This window comes from Corvus brachyrhynchos, unplaced genomic scaffold (genome assembly GCF_000691975.1).
Source record: "Corvus brachyrhynchos isolate BGI_N302 unplaced genomic scaffold, ASM69197v1 scaffold209, whole genome shotgun sequence".
Lineage (NCBI taxonomy): Eukaryota > Metazoa > Chordata > Aves > Passeriformes > Corvidae > Corvus > Corvus brachyrhynchos.
In genome coordinates, this window is record NW_008246056.1 from 1826569 (window position 1) to 1842400 (window position 15832).

Here is a 15832-nt window from a genome sequence, read left to right on the forward strand (position 1 = left end):
TAGATTACTCTTGTGCCCTCATCATTACACAGTCCAGGGAATATTTAATTACTTAGATGAACTGAAATGGCTACAGATGGAAACCCTATACCATAAATAAGTATGGTGTGGTACAATTGAGGATTGGTTCCTCAGTGACAAGGGCCTAACACCTACTCACTGGGGAATTCTGGAACTGATCTTGATTTCCATTCCAAAGTTCCAAAGGCCTCAAGTTTCATTCTAATACAAAAGAGCAACAATTGGTGGAATTTCTGTACTTTCATAGGAGAGAATTCTCTTTCTGTAGACAGCTTAGCTGTTATTGCAGTATCACCACTGATGACAAATATCAGTGAAGATGGAAAACCAGTGTTGCCAACTCCTATGAAAGTCTCCATTTTTATTAAAATTGCAGTCCTCAAGGCATGTGATTATGTAAGAATCTTGGGTTTCATGTCATGAAAAATTAAAAATTTCTTCCCTGTGCAGAGAAAAACTTGAAAATGTGTCCTCTTAAAGAACAAAAGCCAGAAGGTAAGCAGAAAGAAATTAAATTGAATTTTTTTGAAGAAGATCTCAGCCTTTCCAAGGCAATATCTCATGAATTTGATGGAGGAATGATACTTTTCTGGAATATTTGTTGACTTAGTAACAATAAGATTCCCCCAAGGTTTTAACTCCACTTCCTTCACACACTATAATCTCCATGTCTGGCCTTGCCTCATTAGTCATAATTAGCTAAAATGCTCTTGATGCTGTACCAGGCAAAGACTGTTGCCATGAAGTAACACATCTAAGCTGAGCAGAATGAATACATTTCGTATCTGCAGTCAGATAACAAGCAGAACAGCTTCAACTAATGCCACTTTGATGCAGAATTTGAGTAAGTTTCTTATCATTTGCCTTAACGTGAGGGAAAACTTTCTGAATTGCCAGTTCTGAGACGCATCCTACCTTACACAGGATATGGAAAACAATCCCAGCAGCTGGAACACATAAGGAAAAGGAAAGCTATGAAGGGCTTCCATATGTCAGGCTACGCTGGGTTAAGGATACAGCATTCCCCAGATTATATGCAACATATAAATTCCACTTACCAAAGCTTTTCCTTCATTATTACCTTCTGGGTAGTGTGGGTTAAGCTGGAAAAGAAAAGAAGTCAAATACTATCTCGATAGCTTTCAGACATTTCATAACTGGGAGAGAGGGTTTGGTTCAGTTCTCTGTTATGTTTCCACCCTACAAAAGGACAGTGGAGTATTTAGAAGCAGTGTGAGAGTAAAAGACTGCTTCAATTTCTGGCTGACTTAGCTGGCTATGTCCTCACCTCTAGAAAGAGCATCTTGCAATCAAGCTTGTTAACTCAAGAGGAATCTCAAACAACCAAAACCAAAAAGGATGATGAAGAAAGCACAGTTACTATTCTAAATGCAGCCAGTTGCAGTCACCCACACACATGCACATGCAATCACTTCCAGGATTGACACTGGGCAGATAGATTGAGATAAAAAACTAATGTTCTCTATGTCTACTGAGATTTTATAGGAAGACAGTGAACTCAGAATTAACACATCTTTGAAAGAGGAGTGACAATGCCACTAGAGACAATTATTTAATTACACTGTGGTTCTGTTTAACCATTATTAATGGGGATAATATTTTCTATATTATATCAGGATTATCAAGCATTAGTTAATACTAAAGTAATATGAGAAGCTTGGATGAAAGATGCTATACAATAATAAATGTAAGGTATTACTCTTTAACAGCTGTTCAATATGATTGTACTTTTGACAAGGGAAGTATGTAGTCTATAAAATGAGGGACTATGTAGGCAGATATATTCAGAAATAAACAAAAACACACACACCCACTCACTGGCTGCACATGAAACCTTTCAAGATTTGATTTACATGAAGAAACAATTTTGCATCAATATTTACAAATGTTCCCTGACACAAGATATGCCATCAAAGTGCTGAAAATGCTTAAGTGAGATTATTAGTTATATAAGGCAATTTTGTTCTTAGGCAATTACAATGTGTATACATCTTACAGATGAGTACTGTCATTTTCTTGGCTTGAATTTGGCATTACCAGTGTGGAAGAGCCAGAAGAGAACTGCACAGGGCAATATGCACGAATCCCAGTGGAACTTTTCAATATCACGTTATCATACATCTAACATTACACAGACAACTGTTGTGAAGAGTTTTTGTTAAGTTGATAAGGCTTTTATTAAAAAATAGTCATTTGTATCTCTTTAACCCCTCAAAAAGCCCACTCCTCTCCACACCATGAGCCTGAAGAAAGGAGGAAAACTTTCAAATCTTTGTCAAATTGCTGAAAATACCTTCCCTGTGTGTCGCAACTTGATGTGCTCACATAGAAATGACCAAAGGTTTATCCTGTCTCCGTTTCATTTTTTGGATTAGCCACTGTGTTACCATCACAAACCTAATTCAGAGAGCCTGCTTTCCTCCCTGTGTTGACATCTATCTCAAATCTTGCATTTTGCTCCTCCCTGACATTGTCACAGTCTCCCAGCTCCAAGTCCCTCTTGCTACTGCTATACAGCAACAAGAATGAGAGATGAACACCAAAAAAACTAGAACTCATACACACATGTAACTGTTTTCACATAGTTTTGATTCCTTCTTAAGTTTCCACAGTTCTTTCAGCATGACATTTGTTCATCTGACACCTTAAAATAATCCCAGTGTCCCATTTTTAGCAGCCAAGCTGAGCTCTCTGCTTTTGGTTCCCCATCAAGAAAGAGCTAAAATTAGCAGGCAGTGCCCCTCAGTCCCAGCCACACACCGTGGCCTTCCAGCACAGGTGCAGAGAAGGTAGAGAAAGGCTAAATTTCTATGGTACCTCCAGACATGGCTGGTTGAAGTAAGCAAGAATAAGTCTGGGTCATCTCGGGTTTGTCACTAGACCCAGCACAGAGAACTTGGCACTGAGGACTTGATTGTACAGGTTTTCATTGAAGGGCTTGAGTGAATACAGTTGCCTACCAGTATGAACTGAATTCTGATATCCTTCAGCTGTTTGCTTTTGACATAATGGTGATTTTTAAAAATATATATATAGCAATAACAGGAGAAATTAGGAAAAATCTCCCTCCCTCAACACTTCTTGCCTTCTTGAAAAATAACTGAACAGAGTGCCCTCAGATTTCCAAAATAGTTCACTTGTGGACTGAGGGTGATGGAGACAGAAAGCTCAAGTGAGAAATCAAGTACATCCTTAATGCTTTTTCTTGCCCTGCTGTTACAGAAATAATGAAACCAAAAATACGTTGTTTAGAGAAAGTTTTGAGATGCTGATGTTAAACCACAAACACAATGGAACTCAGTTTTTGGGCTGACATCCATGGCCCCATTTTCAGCTCTGCTCAGCAGTTGCCACTTTCATTTTCATTTCAGCTGAGATTGTTAGTGCTGAGGGTTTCTAAAAAACAGACTAGTAGCTATTACCCCATGCTATATTCTCCAGGTAGAAAAGGCATAAGTCATCTAGTATTGTATGTCATATTATACCAGTTCTGAGTCCCTTTCAATATCCCAGCACAGAATGACCTAAGGACACAGTGACAGTCTCAGCACTCCAAGATCTATTGCTTTTTCTGATTTCTATAAGATCACCTCCACGTTCTTCAATAAGCCTCCCAAACAAAAGAAGCCTTGAAAAGAACAACATTAATATTTTTATCTCACTACTAATGAAATCAAGTAAAATTTTCTGCAGGTGTTTAGAAAGTAAGAATGGTATGCTAAAATAGGCCTCAATAAAGCTCAACAAGTTTTCAAGCTTTTTTGTGTCATTGGATGTCTTGAAGTTGCAATTTACTGAATTATAGCTGAAATACAGCACTGAATATTCCTGCAAAATGCCACTGGAAGGTGCATGCAGCCAATATGCACCAAGAACATGACACATTGCAGACAAGGACAGTCATGGGAAAGCCACCACCACCACACAAGGTCATATTTTTAAAGACTAAAACTGTTGACAATTTTGGATTTTAGAGATAGATTTGCAACTACAGAGAAGACAATGCCTTCTTTCAAATCTAAATTTAAATAGCCTTTACTCGCTCTCTTCTGCAAGAAGCCAAATTCCTAACTCATGTTCTACACAGGATATCTGAAGAGCCTGAAGGTCAAGGGTGAGTGCTGCAGGTGGCCCTCCTGAGCTTAAAAATTGGTGTCTCTTGAACAGATTTCAGGCTCAGCCTTCATACACAGTGGTATGTGGAAAGATGTCTGAATGCATACATACATCAACATCCTCATCCTGTGGGAGCAACAGAAGGCCCCCAGCAGAGAGTATGTGTGACAAACTCATAACAGAAGTCAGATTTTACACATGGAAAACTGAGGTATAGACAAAGTCTTTAATTATTTCTGGTTAAAACTACTTTGAAGGGCAAGGAAGCTCATTCCTGAATTTTCACCTTGTGACTTTACAAAATCTGTGAAGTCGCATAGCAGGAAGACAACTTTCATCTCTGTGTGTTTGCGTGTTACTTCTGGTATTTGGTGCTCAGAGAATGCAAGTGCCCTGCTAATCCTGAGAGGGATTCCACTACATTAAGCACCAGAAGTTCCAGGCTCTGTCATCTCTACTCATTAAAGCTACTCAAAGTTGTATCTTCAAGTTTTCAAACCCCACGAGTCCACAGTGAATAATTTCCTGGGGTTCTACCATTGTGCAGAACATCATCTCACGGGTTATTCTTGGCTCTAAGTTTACTTTTGCATCTTTGCATAGCTAGATATCCTTTACAATCCAACGAGTTTGAAATTCCACATTTCTACTGAATGTTATTTTCTTGGAGGAATGCATGGAAAGCACCCAAACAGTCTATTTTTGGACACCCAATTAAGAAGGAGAGAGAAGAGTTTGGGGAAACAAACACCCATGCTGATTTTAATCAAATTTTGTTGACTAGGTAAAGGATATTTAAAGCATCTTGTCAGGGGAAGAATTAGATTGCCAAATTTCAGCTAAATGAGCATTTTAATGACTTGGTTAAAACCTGCATTTATGAAGGAAACTCTGACAGACAAAGAATAAAAGGCTCTAATTCAACACAAGCCAACAGTCCCCATTTCATTTGATAACCAGCCTGTTAACACACAGCCTGTTACCCAGCCAACAAGGGCAAGGGTTTTGGGGAAGAAAAGCCAGGACAAAAGAAAAATAATCCACTTTTCAAATCTTTCATCTTCATTAGGCTTTCTTTGTTCTTTGTTAATGTCAGACTGATTAGCTTTCGATAAATCCAAAGGACTTTTGCACAATTTCAAAGACTTCCAGTGGCATTCAAAGGACTTTTGCCATCTTATTAACTTGCCAGAGAAAGACGGGCTACGACTCTACCTCGATAAACTCTGTTCAACCCTGCCTCGGCATCAGCACAGAGCTCCTGATAATCATCATCCAAGGAAAGTTTAAAAATCTCAAAAGGCCTTTTCTTTCAGGATTATATTTTCCTCATGAGCCATGTCTTAGCAGATCAGACAAGCTTCTAGGGAGCACTGGGAAAGCTGAACCTTTTTGTCTGCTTCGGGCCCCCCTGCTAGTCAAAAACAGGAATGAGAAGCAGCTCCAACACCTTCCTGTCCTGACTTTTCATCCTCATTACCAGAAGAAAGATCATCTTGGTGGCATTTCCAGCTGCTGTGTAAGCAATGGCAGGCCAGCATTTTGCCATGCCTAAATCAGCATAGATTTAAAGGTCCCACACCAGCAGCATAAGCAGGAGTAGCTCCATGTTAGGAGTGGTAACGACTAAACTCCATTGCTTCTACCGGGATCAAGGGCAGAGAACCTGAAACCAGTGCTCAGCCCCACTCACCCATATCCCATTCTGCAGAGGAAGTCAAGAGAAGGAAAAAGGTCGAAGAGATCCTTTAGTGTCACTTGGATGCTGGACCATAACCTTAGTCTGAGCTTCAGCAGCTCTGTGTCAACCTGTGCTATATAAAAAAAGCATCCTCATCTCTTCAAGCAAGATGTTCTAAATATTGATATCCCACATGCCTTTCAATGGTCCTCACAGGAGTAACTAGGGATGATTGAATTAGACATGACTGCCGTTTCTACTGTTAAAAAAAAAAAACAAAAAACCAAAAAACAGAAAACAAAAAACACAGGCGCACAAAACCCCAAAACCAATAAGAAACAAAGGAGGGGAACCTTGGAAAATTCCATCAAGCATCATAAATAAAGAGGCACAAATACAAATGAATAAAAGCTTCTCAAGTGATCCTGAAAAAATAAACAAAAAAAAAATGCACTTAAGAACAAGCCACGTGTTTACATTTGCTGTTTTGGAAGACATCAAAATGTAAGATGTGTTTTTAATAACAGAAGTAGGCCTCGTAATGACTAAATGACAATAAATACTGCATTAATGTCTTTGTACTTCCTTACTCCCAAAGCCTCTATATGTACAAACATGGCCCAAATGCAGCCAACTTTGGGCAGGACTGAAAAAGCTGAACATTCTCACAGGTCACAACTGCAAATTAGTTGGCTTGGGGAAAAAACTTTCCTCTGAGATCCAGATTTATGAAGGTATTTGCACAGACAGATTCCACCAAAGTCAAGACAAGTCAGGTCAAGAAATGTAGCTGCATTCTCAAGACTCTTAAAAACTTTGGAGAAATCTAGCTCTGGGTTTTGCTAAATGGACATATTCTAGATCTGTCACTTTAAAAAGCCACATCCAAGTCTGCAGAACAGGTCAGGCTGGCTCTGTAAATCAGTAATCCATCCTCCTCCTCTGGATTCCCTCTGGATCTCTTCCATCTCTTCATGCATAGTTGTAAATTATCCTTCACTCCTTACAGAGCTTTAAAACAAACCCACACTCCTATGAGACAGTGAAAAACAGAAATAAGGCTTACAGTGCTGAGTTCACCCTGTCACCTTTTTCTTATGAGAGCCTTTAAGCAGCAAGCCAGATAGAAATTAATCAGAGTGCTGTGTTTAATGAAGCAACACTGTGAAAAACCAGCCCAAAAGGAAGATTTTGAAACAATCTCCAGGTGTGGAGGTCCCTCAGTACCAAGGAATGAAATACATGAGATGTGTGAAGGCCTTGGTGGATGCTGCCATCTCCTGGCATCTTCTCCAGCTTACAAACTGTTCCTGAGCAAAAGGTGCCTCACATCTCAGTTAAACAAGGCCATTTTTTTTAAATTTTAATTTAATTTAATTTAATTTTATTTTATTTTATTTTATTTGTTACTTGCCACACTCTTCTGAAGGCAGAAGGAACCACAGAGAGTTTAACAGTGTTCTCCCTCTTTGCATGACCAGGGCATGAGCAAGTCCTTCTGCAAAGGTTTGTTTCCATGTCACCCAAAAAAGAAAATAAAATTACACTGTCAAACAGTGGTTCCATTGTTGTTTCCTAAATAAAAAACATTTCTGTCAGTAGTCCAATTTCCAACAAGTGGACAGCAAAAGGCCTAAATTATGGACTTCAAATAATCAATCTCAGATGCCTTAATAAAACATCCTATGCAGGACTCCATTTTCCAGCAGTTTAGGAAGTGGAAGATAAGTCCATAAAACTACAGAGACAGTTTCTTCAGGGCTCCAGGAGTTTAATCCTGGTTTATAGCCTCAAGTTTAGGAACTGATTTCTCTTTTACATTTCTTTTATCTTAGCTAATGCTGAGGATACTGTTACCCATACAATTATGTAATCTTTCTTAAAGTCTCATTAAATGCTTTGTTTTCTATTCTTGTGGGATTCTTGGGACAATCTTTACTATTCAGAAGGCAGGAGAGGATTATTTTCGCTCAATATTAACTTGAGCATGTACTCAGCTATCTTCACCATGATCCAAATCAAGTGATTATTACAACAGGCTTAAATTTGCTATGAAGGGTATGGCCCTGGCCATTTGCATAAATGCATATCATAACAACATAATAATATAACAATATAATATATATTGTTATAACATATCATGACAATATAACATGGCAGGCTAATATTTTTAATCACAGAATCATAGAATGGTTTGGGTTGGAAGGGACCTTAAAGTTCCTCTAGTTCCAACCCCCCTGCCATGGACTGTAAAAGCAAACTTTAAGAGCAATTCTCAGTTTAAAGTGAATGATGTCCATAAGCTTCTCTGAAAAGAAAGGGGCAGCTCGGGGCAATTTTGACAGGAAAGTAGAGTGAGGTAATATGGGAAGAAATTATTCAAGAAAGATAAGAGAAATATGAGTAACTTCTATTGGCCATTGATCCAAGAGTTCTCAGCAAGTGGTTTACACCACAGCATGGTGAAAATCAGCTGACAGTCCTGCAAGGCTTCAGCAGTTCTTGTTAACCCACCCCAAACACTCGTGCTCTGGTGCCTTAGCTCAGTGACCCTGTTCCAGCACAGACTATTCCCTCTCCCCCGTGCCCTGGAGTCCATGCCAACACCATCTCAGGGACAGCACCCTGGGTCACAGGGCTGCAATCCAATAGGAAAAAGGACATTTCTGAAGCCTGTGCTGCCACTGCAGTGCTCCACCACTGAACTACAGCCTTGGCCAGTTGGACTGGACTTCCTGTTCAATTAATATCCACTAATTGTCATTTCATCTCATGCGTAAGTAACCCTATGCTCAGCCCAACTGAAATCAATCCTTCCCACCTTCAAACGAAACTCCACTGAGTATTTAGTGCTAAAATAATCCTAAAGCTGGAAGGATGTTTCATGTGGGATTTTAAGAACAGAGTTTAGAAACAAAACTCTGATCAGAGTTGATCCATTTTATAGCTTAAACCCTGCCCTTTCACTCTTACAGAGAGAGGAAGGAGAACTCTATAAGAAAGCCAGAGAATTTTTCCACAGCAGTAATTGTTTATGGCCATAATTCTGGAAAAGCACAGAATGTGAACATTCAAGCTGCCCTTTTACCTGCCTTATCCTAATTCATTTAGTTTAGTAGAGCTAATTTGGTGTTAAAGACCTCACCAGATTTACTGCCATATTTTGGCCAAGGACTCTAGTAACTCTAATCTATTCAGCTAAGAAAAACAGAATTATCACAGACTTTTCCTTGCAAATTCTGCACTGTGAATATGTACGTGCTCACAAGGATTCACAAGCAACATACTGTGGCTTTTCTATTGTCTACTGCAATATCTGAGACCAGCATGTGATTCGATACATGCATATATATATATTTTGTAATTATTTTAGCCACACCTGAGAAGTTGAATATGAAATGACAGACTCATCCTGCATATCTTGTGTGGGCACATGTATCTGTTTAACAGCCTCATACAACAAGTGTTAATAGTTTCAGTATGAATTGCCCAGTTTAGAAATCACAGAACTGGAGCTGCTACACATGTGGAGAACAATATTAAGAGTGCATGTTTTGGTTCAGCACAATTGATAAGCTGATATTCAGTTCAAAGAGACTTTTATCTTGGCAATTTAGAATATTGAAAAGGTTATGTATGTTCATGAGAAAGGCACAGCTGTGTGGTCCCAAACTGCAGCATCTGCAAGGCTGTTCAAGCAAGCTGCAGCTCACTCCCACACACACTCAGATAGCTTTGGGTGCCTTCTACATGTGCTACATGCACTGTAAAGGCTTTTGGGAAAATCTTTGTTACTTTGAAACATCCAATTTTCACCTAACCTTGCAGCATCTCTTTATAAATGTAAAGCTTCGAAATAACTTGGGTCATTTTGCTGTAACCAGGGCTATAAAAAGGATCTTCTACAGAACTTTTTCTAAAAGACTGCTGATTCTGTGAAGATGAGAATAAAACTCTGTTCTGAGAATGAAACTCAGCAGCCTGGATCTTAGCTGGTGGCTTAGTGCCTAAATCTCCTGCTGAAGATCTGGTTCAGCTCTTTTGGGTGCAAACAAGCCCTTATGACACTAACAGCAGAACTCCCTCTGTCTCCAAAGAAGACAATTTCTCTTTACAATTTTTTAGCTGAGTATTTGTTTCCACTTTTTTGGGAATGTCTAAGCCTGTGGCTTAAGGTTTCCTAATGTCAGACATCGTTACCAACTACCCAGATATCCAATGTCCCAAATCTTATCACCAAACATCAAATCCTTTCTTCAGCATTAAGAAATTGTCTGAGAGCACACAGACATCTGAGTGACCCAGGATGTGCAGAGCAGCAGAGGAATGGCAGTGCAGATTTGTGGAATCACCGAGTGTCTCCCACTGTGACTCCTTCAGCAGTGGGTCTCTCAGGGTGGCTCACCTTCAGCCCAAAGTCTGGGAGAAGGATCTAGGCTGGTTTAAGGTATTAGTAGGTCTTAAAGAACTTCAAAGCATAGTAATTAAAATTAGGCTAAATAATGCCAAGTGCAAAGAGGATTAAAGGAAATACTACTACTTGAGACTTTGTCAAAAGTCAGAGATATTAGAGGTCTTTGAAAGGCAACAAAAGTTGGACAATTGATTGTACTTCTAAGGAACATGGAATTTAGGATTTATACATCCTGATTTCATCCTCTCAAGTTTATAACAATTAGATTTACAAGTACTCACCTATGGTTTTTTTTCTGAACAACTGTATTGCCTCACTTTTTTTTTTTAATTAATTCACTTACTGTAGTATTGAAACACCTTTATCAGCTTTAAATTCCTTAATTCTCTGAGGCAAGTATCTTCAATTTTCTTAGTCCCCAGATCATCCCCTGGCCTTAACAAGCTGCAGGGGCATCCCTTCACAACGTGGCTCAGTAGTGGCCCACCAAATCCCAAACCAGACTGACCAGTTACATCTGGCACAGGAAGACTCCAAGAAAAAGAGAAGGCACAGGCCACTCACACAAGGTACAAGAGGAGAAGAGGGAGGCACCGAGGTGAAGGACAATTCTGCTCCTTGTCTGAGACTTGAGCCATGCAAGACTCCACTGCAGAAGCCTCCATGGCACACATCAAGTTGATTTAAGGGAGGATGAAGTAAAAAAAAGACAGTTATAAACAGTGATGAATCCTGATTTACAACAGCTCAAACTGCAACAGAAATTGCATCATTAGCCAACAACAGAATGCTTTAAAGATTTGTGAATTTTCTTCTTGTGTTTGTACTTATTATTCCACTCTAGATATCTTTATCACGGAGGCTTAAACAAAATCAGGTCATGGCAATGTGTGACGCTGCTGGTAATCCATACCATAAGTAATCTCCCTGTGCTGCCAGAGCACAGATAAGTGCTCAGTAGGCTTTGCCCAATTGATTTAAAGTTAGGTCACGCACACAAGGTGTCTGCCTGCCTGTTCATAAATCTTTGACATGTCTGGCTGGCTGGTGTGTTGTGCCTGACATATGAACTGTGCAAAATACAGTTCACAGGGTTTTATTACAGCAGTACCTTTAATATCTCTACCACAGGTATTTTACACCTCATAGACAGTGTCACTAATGCAGCTCTCCAGTAAGTAATGCAGCTCTCCAGTCCCAGCATATCACTTCTGTTCAACCCAAAAGCTCTTCCAGCTCTCATTCCACTGTTGCCAATTATATTCTCCATATTACAAGTCTGCCTGATGGGGATTTCCTTTCCAGAGGTAGAAAGGACCTAAGCTCAGGTTTAACATCAGTGCAGCATGGCACATCTTCACCTGAAGATTTTTCACCTAGAAATCCCCCAGACAGATCAATGGTGGGAGAAGGAAGCCCATCAGTGTGCTCAATCCCTTTCCTGACTCTCCATCAGCTTAGCTAGTAAAATCTTCCTACTGGGAGCATCTCTCACTGTAAGCAGAAAGGAAAATACTCCCACTCTTAGGTGGGAGTACTGGTTGCCTCTTGAAAATTAGTTATCATTAGCAGTCCACTGTTTATGTTTTGATAGTGGCCTTGACATAATTAGAAATAAATGAAGGTTTGATAGCTCCTGTTTGTTCTTCCTCTGAATTCTATGCAGGCTGTGACACAAGCTGGAAAATGAAAGCAGCACCCTGGGAATACTAAGGAGTTGTCTGGATACAGAAGTCACACTGCTGTAAATCTAACTCAACCCAGTCAGAGCAAATCTCTTTTCAGGGGTTGCCTCACATACAGTGATTTATAACTTTCTTCTTGCAGTAAATTTTTGCACTCATACTTCAAAGCATAAGTCAAAAGAAGCAATTCTAACTAAATCAGTGGAAAAAAACCCTACTTTTGACTCCATTGATAAAACTTGGACACAGACCTGTGTTAACATGGATTAGATGTGACTCAAGAAGTTCACAGCTTCTTGCAACCATTAAAACATCCAAGGCTGTACCATTTCATATGCTTGGTATTATCCGCTGTATGCAGCTTGTCAAGAGCCATATTTTATTTTTAAGGAGTCTTGAAAGATAGTAAGCTGCTCTTCTGGGGAGTCACAATACTCTTTTGCCTTAACACAAAGTACCAGACAAACCAGTAACCAGACAAGCTGCAAGATCTTCCTTCTCCTCTGGGACCTTCTGTTCCATCAAAAGGGGCAAAGACTTCCTCAGCTCTTTTTTTATTCAAATTTTAGACAAAAGGCAAGAGTGCAACAGCAGAACCCTGCAGACTATATAATCACAATGAACTCACATGACACCAATACACAGTCACAACACCACTCCAAAAATCAAGGGCAAACAGAAGCAGAGAGATAAATGAACCCAAAGGGTTTTCAGTGTAAACGCGGTGGATATTTAACAGTGGTGTTTGCCCTGCAATCCCTGGGTGCAATATGACCCAGCAGGGGCCCAGTGTGGGATCCTTCTGGAGATCTACACTGCAGACCCACACATCACAGCAGTTCTGAACCAGCAGGACTTGGTTAGGCAGCACACAAACACTTGTTCAGTTGGCATTCTTACCTCTGCAGCCAAGTAGTTTCCAGTTGCCAAATGCTTAAATCTAAACAAGCTATTCCACTGTCCTGCCCCTCCCCGGCAAGGGTCATGGTGGACAACCTAAAAGAAGAATTTAGATTTTAAACATGCTCCTCAAGATCATACTTTGGATCACTGACATTTCCTGCACCTCGCTCCAAATAAAAATATGCAAACTACACCATTACAGCCTGCCAAAGAGAGGAATTCTGTGCTTACACAAAGCTCACCATAGATAACAACTACTTACATTTACTTTTTGCCAAGTGCCAGGAAATAATCCTTTTATTATTTTCCATGCCTTCATTAATCTATTCCCTGCAAACATGATGAGCCAAATTTTGCTTTTTAGTGACATGGTGTGAATCTGCAGCTCAAGAAAGTAAGGAGAGCTGTTCTACACTACTAGGCACTACTTAAAAGCAAAATTCAAACCATCTTACATTATTTTACCAATTATACCAGCTCTATTTTTGACAATACTAGGGGTTTCTGAAAATTTTCATTCAAGTGATATATCCTCATATCATCTAAAATACCCCAGGTTATTTTTTTTATCCCTTGACTGAGCTGTAGGTCACTTGTTTTCTTCAAATCTAGCAGTGTCTGTCTCTTCTAAGGAGGAATCTCCAACAACTACAAGTGCACTACACTCTATTCCAGACAATCCCTACCCAGATAAAAATCAACCATTTTTCTGAAGAGTCTGTTCTAAATGCACAAAGTTTGTTCATCACACAAGAACTTTTGGGTATAGGAGTTACATTATTGTAATAGCAAGGATTTGAGACCTACCAATTTCCAATGTTTCTCAGTCAAACAAAAATATGTTTGCTAGTTCTCTTCTCAAAATCACCCCCCATTCACTACACCACCTTTATTCAGGTTAACTTTAAACAAATGTTGATGTGCTGTATGATGCTTGGGAGATTTCCTGTAAGCCATGGATTTCCATTTTCTATACTGCACATGAAGTGAAACGTAAACATGCAAAAGTCAGGATAGATCAGTGTCCTTTGATTGGCTTTGATAAAATCACACCATTTACGTCAAGTCTGAATTTGAAATTCGACTCTTCCTCATTTTAGTGCAGGTAAATTTAGTAAGAAAGCCTCCTCTCTCCACACACACAGAGCAATAAAGCAGCTCTCCAGGGTTCATCCTACACAAACCACTTCATGAAATAATAATAGTTACAGGGAGGTGTGTGATGATATCAGGAGCCTACGAATGACTCATGTTGTGGTGAAGATTTTTTACTGAACCCTTGCCTTCAGGTCCTAAAATATTTATAAAAAGAAGAAAAAAATACCTCTATTTCCCACAGTGCTTTAGAACTTGTTGCAGACGTGGCTGACTGACGTAAAGTAGTGCGGAGGAAAATGTGTTGTTTCTTCTCATATTCATCACAGGTCAGAAACTTCTCTTGCTCTGCATGAAACAGCCTCACAACATCTCCCTAAAGAAATATGAAAAAGAAGCACTGTTAAGTGGTAGGCAAAGCCACCAGACTCATTTTCCATTTGTAACAGCTCCAGTGATGCCAGCAGAGCTGATGGGAAGAAAACGCTTCTGAGTTTCCTGTTGCTGGAGCAGGTACCAAGTGAAGAGCATTCAGTCTGCAAATCAAATGGGATAATTCATCCCTGTAGGAGACTCATGGCCTTTTGGGAAAGCAGAACTTGTTTCATAGCATCACAATGAACAGCAGGCAACAATTAACCTAAAGGTGATTTTTAATTCTAGTTAACTTTACTAACTTGATTTTTTTTTTTTATTTATAATCCCTCTTATTATTTAGGGAAAGTGAAGAGATTTATCTAACATTATATTATCTCATCTCTTCTACTCTGCAATCAACATCAACACCCCTCTCTATTTCTTTGGCTGGAAAAATTTTGGTTTCCTCCTGCCTCTCCCCAACACTTGAAACACTATCCCTAAATGGGTCTACACAAATATACCCTTTTCCCTTTCAAATTCTTCCTCAAGAAGTGCTGGTACCTTGATACTTACTGAAAAATAGCCAGTTGATAATGATTTATTAAGGTACATGTGAGGACAAATTAAACTTATAAAATGAAAATGTAAATTATCTCAGAGATTAATCTACAGGCACGAAACTGTGCAATACCTCAGCATGTAAAGCTACATTGTCTTATTACAGCTATTGTCATCTATAAGCCTATAATACCACTTTGAACATCTCCATAAAGTCCTTCTTTCTTCTTTTATTCACCAGGTAATATTTCCCTACAGTCAAATATAGTAAGACTTTTTGGATTCAGAAAACAATTTAAAAATCATACTTACTCCTTTCAGTACATCATCTCGGTAACTACTGAATTTCATGAACAAAGTTATTTTCCAGCTTGTGTTACAGTTGACAGCATTTACCTTTAGAAAACAAAACCAACAAAACAACAACAACAACAAAAAAACAATTATAGTATTAGGGGATGTTACTTTATTTTTGAGACATTCCAGTCCTCTGAAGAACCACACCACATCTAGGATGGCAGGGGACATGGCTTAGCTACATATCTGTACAGTTTCTAACACAGGTCCTGAAGCTCTCAAGTGTTAATGATGGTGATATTGGAGAAGACTGAGTGGGCAAAATGCTGCTCTGTTTGCTGACAGCTCACCAAGAACACCCTAAAGGGATGCTGAACGAGTACTTACTCTCACACCAGTCAGAGTTTGAGATACTCAAGCAAACCTCACAGAGTTTTCAGTGCCAGGCATCACTGCACTGAGAATATTTCATCTTGGGTTTTTGAGGCTAAGCTGGAACCGGTGTTTAATGCTGGCTTTGAGCTCATGGTGGGTTCTGGTTATCACAGAATCACAGAACAGCCTGGGTTGGAAGGGATGTTAAAGATCACCCAGTGCCACCCCCTGCCATGGGCAGGGACACCTTCCACTATCCCAGCTTGCTCAGAGCCCCATCCAACCTGGCCTTGGCACCTGCCAGGG

At 39.6% G+C, this 15832-nt stretch overlaps 1 protein-coding gene across 5 annotated transcripts in view; it reads right to left on the reverse strand.

Annotated features, from left to right (window-relative positions):
• Positions 1 to 15832, reverse strand: part of ITPR2 (inositol 1,4,5-trisphosphate receptor type 2) — a 222855-nt gene that overhangs the window by 188286 nt on the left and 18737 nt on the right. For 3 of the 5 annotated variants that reach the window (XM_017745782.1, XM_017745781.1, XM_017745785.1), the window contains 4 exons: positions 15167 to 15250; positions 14166 to 14312; positions 12839 to 12934; positions 1080 to 1124 (listed from right to left, as the gene is read on the reverse strand). In XM_017745782.1, coding sequence (XP_017601271.1) covers positions 1080 to 1124; positions 12839 to 12934; positions 14166 to 14312; positions 15167 to 15250 — 372 coding nt within the window. The remainder of the gene's footprint in view (positions 1 to 1079; positions 1125 to 12838; positions 12935 to 14165; positions 14313 to 15166; positions 15251 to 15832) is intronic. The other 2 variants (XM_017745784.1, XM_017745783.1) reach the window with 1 other exon arrangement.